Here is a 4,266-nt window from a genome sequence, read left to right on the forward strand (position 1 = left end):
GTCAGAAATCTTGTGAGGAGCACCTGGTCGTGGTCGGTTTATGGTGAAATGATGTTCTTTCCACTTCCTCCACGTCTTGTCTTTCCATGCCTTTTTACACCTCCCTTTCTTCATGTGTTCAATACTTTTTCCCTGTGCCATTCCACATTATTACAAATAACTTCATTTCTGGACATTTATGATTTGATTTCTTTGTATGTATGGATCACTTGGGTTGTTACCAACATCTGGTGAAAATTTCATGTGATTAGCACCTCTAGTAATATATTTACTGAGAAAATTGTTGATGTGTTCAATACTTATTTTACCTGCTGTATGTGTTGCTGCTGGGTAGATAAAATAAAAATAAAATAAAGTGGAAGGCCTACTGACGAGGCAGAAGAGGCGGCTTCATTAGACTTTTTAAAGCCATCTGCTGGGTTCAGGGTCAGCTGATGCATTCATCCAAAGCTCTGTCTGATGCTGCCGACTCTATCTGAGGTYGTACCGTTCCAGCTCTTGCCTGCATCACACTGCTGCTAGTGGTCTTACTGTTAATTCTGCTGTTTTTTTTACCTCTGTTTTTATAGGATGTAGGGAGGAAGATAACGCTTTGAATTACGATGTGGGAGGATTTGATAGGACTAAAATGTCTCTAATCTTAAGAGCTCGAGCAGAAAAGGAATGTTCTGAAAGAGTCTGCAGAAGTAATTTTGCCCTGTTACTTACATGTTGTCCTTTTGTTTATTCTTCCTTCTCAACATCTGTTCTACCACCTCCTCCTCCTCCTCCTCCTCCTAGACGGACAACTTCGGGAATGGGCCAGCGCCTTGCCTGGGTGCATTTCTCCGCCCGGTGGTGTGGCTGGCATCGCGCGAGAGTGAGGCGGGCAGCAGCCAGGTCGTAGAGCCCGTCCCCTCCCCTCGCGTGCTCTCAAGTGACTTTTGACCTTTTGACTCAGCCGTGACCCCCCACCTCCCTCCACCCCCTCCGCTTTGATCAGCCATGCCCTTCGGGCTGAAGCTGCGGAGGACCCGTCGCTACAACGTCCTGAGCAAGAACTCCTTTGTGACCCGGATCCGCCAGCTGGACACCAACGTGATCGAATGCACCCTGTCTGTGGAGAGCACGGGACAGGAGTGTTTGGAGATGGTGGCCCAGAGGCTGGAGCTCCGGGAGGTCAGTTCTTTACTTTGTGACACTAACTTCTGCTGGTATAATGTCATTTTGACCCAACGCAAACCAGAAATTATCAGCAGCTGATTAGTTTTTTAGACGTTTACACTGTTTGTTGCACGTCTTTGGGTCTTTGTTAGTCTCTAACGAAGCTGGGCTACCTCTGTACTGCTGTCCTAATTAACACTTTGTCTCTTTTGGTCTCTTGTGGATATTATTTTTTATCAACTTTTCATTGAAACTTTAAACCTGACACCTGTCCAGAACTTTTTACAGTTGTTTATCAAATGTAGGAATGTGTGTTTTTCCAATGAAAGTGTGTCTGTCTATTGAAGCAGCTGACAAAGTGATGTAGAGGGGGGGCTTTTGTTGTGCACAGTCTCATTGTGTTGTGATATTTGTCAGGTGTCAGAGATGTTATAAATAAGGAGGTGTTACACCACAACTTCAGCAGCTATCTGCCACATGAATGCATGTCCTCTTGTGGACTTTTAGTCTTTGTGTGTTTGACCCCGTCTTTCAGCACGGCAGTGAGTTTATCATCATGCTGATTTGCCTTTGCATCATTCCTATCTAAACACTTTGGAATTGGCCTGTCTCTTTAAAACCCTCCTACTGTTTCCAACACTCCCACTTCAGCACGTCTTCACAACGCACTGCAGGGGAGGGGTGCTCTGTGGGGCGGGAGCTCGGCTGAAGACTGAGCTCCAGGGAGGAGCTATGGGTAAATAGGTGGAGCTTTGTACCAGCAAGTGTTTAGACAGCTCCACATGTCTACCACAGGAGATTCAAGGATTTCTCAAACACGCATGAATGAGTCAAAGCGACACTCTGGGTATGTGATGAAGGAGTGACATTATACCATGATATGAAGCTCAGAACAGTCTGTTTTGTATAATACCCCCTGTAATCAGAGATATTTTGATACAATTCAGGACTTCACTGCTTATGCAAATACTGTAACAGGTGAGGTTCTATTGTGTTGTAGTTTATCGTGGATTTAAAGATGTTAAAAATTAAGAGTYCAAGTTCCTCGTTTACAACAGATATTATGGCTTGTTTTGGCATTTTTAAAGAAATACCTGTTTTCAGAGATCTTTTTAAAGCCATAATTGTTTCTACAACAATGTAATTTATTCTTCTTGAATGTTGTATCTCTGTTTTAGCCAGAAAATGAATTATGTGATTAAATAGTCTGTTTTATTTCTGCAGGACATGGCTATTTCCTTTGTGTCGTTTGTGTTATTAGTTCAGGAAAGTCTTTTTGTTTTCAGTTAGTTAATTTAGTTTCCATGTTTTATTTTAGCTGCCAGTTTCCCTTCTGGTCGTTCCGTTTTATCCTTCTGCCGTGTGCATAATGACCTACTTTCCCTCCTCCTCTCTCTCTGGTCTGCAGACTCATTACTTTGGGCTGTGGTTCCAAGGGAAGAACCAGACCCCGGCCCAGCGCTGGGTAGAGCTCGAGAAACCCCTCAAGAAGCAGCTGGACAAGTTTGGCAATGAGCCGCTGCTCTTTTTTGGCGTCATGTTCTACGTTCCCAATGTTTCCCGCCTGGAGCAAGAAGCCACCAGGTAACAAGTGTCTGAATGGTCATGCTTGCTTCTCGGAAATCAAAACAAACAAAAAACACGTATGTATCTGGAGTACTTGTTGTGGACGACTCTCAGCTACTACCACATCAATTGTCCGCTTAATAGCTGTAAAACCCACTAAATGTGTGGATGCTTTTAAAGCATTAACATTATTGAGATCATTTTGTCTTTCATACCTTTTTTAGCAAGTATCTTGTTCCACAATTTTTGTGCTATTTTAGCAATTTCTATATCAAAACATTTGGTTCCTTCAAGACTTWCCATCTATGACTTTTGGTACTYCRATTTATACTTTTTCAGATATTTAGCTTTTTTAGGCATATTTTTCTTATTCAAACTGAATGCAGATGTCTTAAACATCCTTAAAACCCTTTAAAATGTTCACAAATATTTACTGTACTCTGTTCTAGTTTGCTCTAGTTCTGCATTTTGAACTCCTTTGTGCTAATTTCAGTTTCCTTTGGCTTCAATTTCACTGATTTTAGGTTGTTGTTTTTTTTACCTTTTTAGCTATAACTTTGATATTTTCTGCTATTATTCTGCTAATTAATTTTTTCCTGCTATTTTTAGCATTGTATGCTTTTTTCAGCTGATTTTTGCTAATTTCAGCTGTTTCCTGTGTTTTTAGCTACTGTTAGGCTAATTTTATTTTATTTTTTAAGCCAAACTCACCTTTTGTGATAATTTCAGCTTTTTTGCTTCATTCAGCGAATGTGCTTTTTCTATTTCTTCGTTCTAATTTAATCTACCTTTAGGCTAGTTTCAGCAAAAATCTTTCAGTATTAAACATTCACACTGCATTTTCACAGGAAGTGCAAATGATCTAGTTTAGAGCTGTTTTTGTGTTTTAGGTGGATTATGTGAGGTGCTGAATGTACATCCAGTGATTACCTTCTCACAGTTTAATTAAAATCAGTCCGGTGGTTCATAAAATATTTTGCTAACAGACAAAGATGTGAGGAGAACGAAGTGAACGAAGCTGCTTAATTAAATAAATAAATAACGCAATAGAGAACAAAACCGTTTGTGGTTTTTGGTAACACCGCTAATCTTGTCTTCTACCAGCCTCTCTGTTAGCAAGCATAAACCAGCACTTTTGGGTAGCCATAAAGAGGGCATGCAGGGGTCAGTGTGTAGCACACAAACACACACAGCCTCGCACCGAGCTGCTGCCTCTCTGGATGTGGGTTAGGTCGACAGCAGGTCGCAGCTTGAAGTTTTGACACAAGAGTTAATTCGAAGGCGTGTTGCTTGTTTATTAAACATTTCTTCTGCTGGATGTCCTCCGTATTTGTTGGAGGCAGGACAAGACACGAGTCGGAGCAGCTCCACGCGGGAACAACTTGTTGTCGACGAGCTCCTGTTTGTGACAGCAGGAGTGTTGTGTGTTTGTGTTGTACAGAAACCAGGACCTGCTCTGGTAAAAAGATGGCATTCCAGGAATCCCTTGCAGGATTTTATGATGTGTGTGCATGGGGTGGGGGGTATGTGTGTGTGTGTGTGTGTGTGTGTGTGTGT

The 4,266-nt window shown here is 41.8% G+C and overlaps 1 protein-coding gene across 1 annotated transcript in view; it reads left to right on the plus strand.

Moving 5' to 3' along the window:
• The window catches only part of LOC106526608 (protein tyrosine phosphatase non-receptor type 14), a 49,692-nt gene that overhangs the window by 18,528 nt on the left and 26,898 nt on the right, over positions 1–4,266 (plus strand). Inside the window, exons 2-3 of the mRNA XM_014021246.1 lie at positions 781–1,158; positions 2,552–2,727. Of these exons, the coding sequence (XP_013876700.1) occupies positions 985–1,158; positions 2,552–2,727 (350 nt within the window). The 5' untranslated portion in view covers positions 781–984. The remainder of the gene's footprint in view (positions 1–780; positions 1,159–2,551; positions 2,728–4,266) is intronic.

This window comes from Austrofundulus limnaeus, unplaced genomic scaffold (assembly GCF_001266775.1).
Source record: "Austrofundulus limnaeus strain Quisiro unplaced genomic scaffold, Austrofundulus_limnaeus-1.0 Scaffold284, whole genome shotgun sequence".
NCBI lineage: Eukaryota > Metazoa > Chordata > Actinopteri > Cyprinodontiformes > Rivulidae > Austrofundulus > Austrofundulus limnaeus.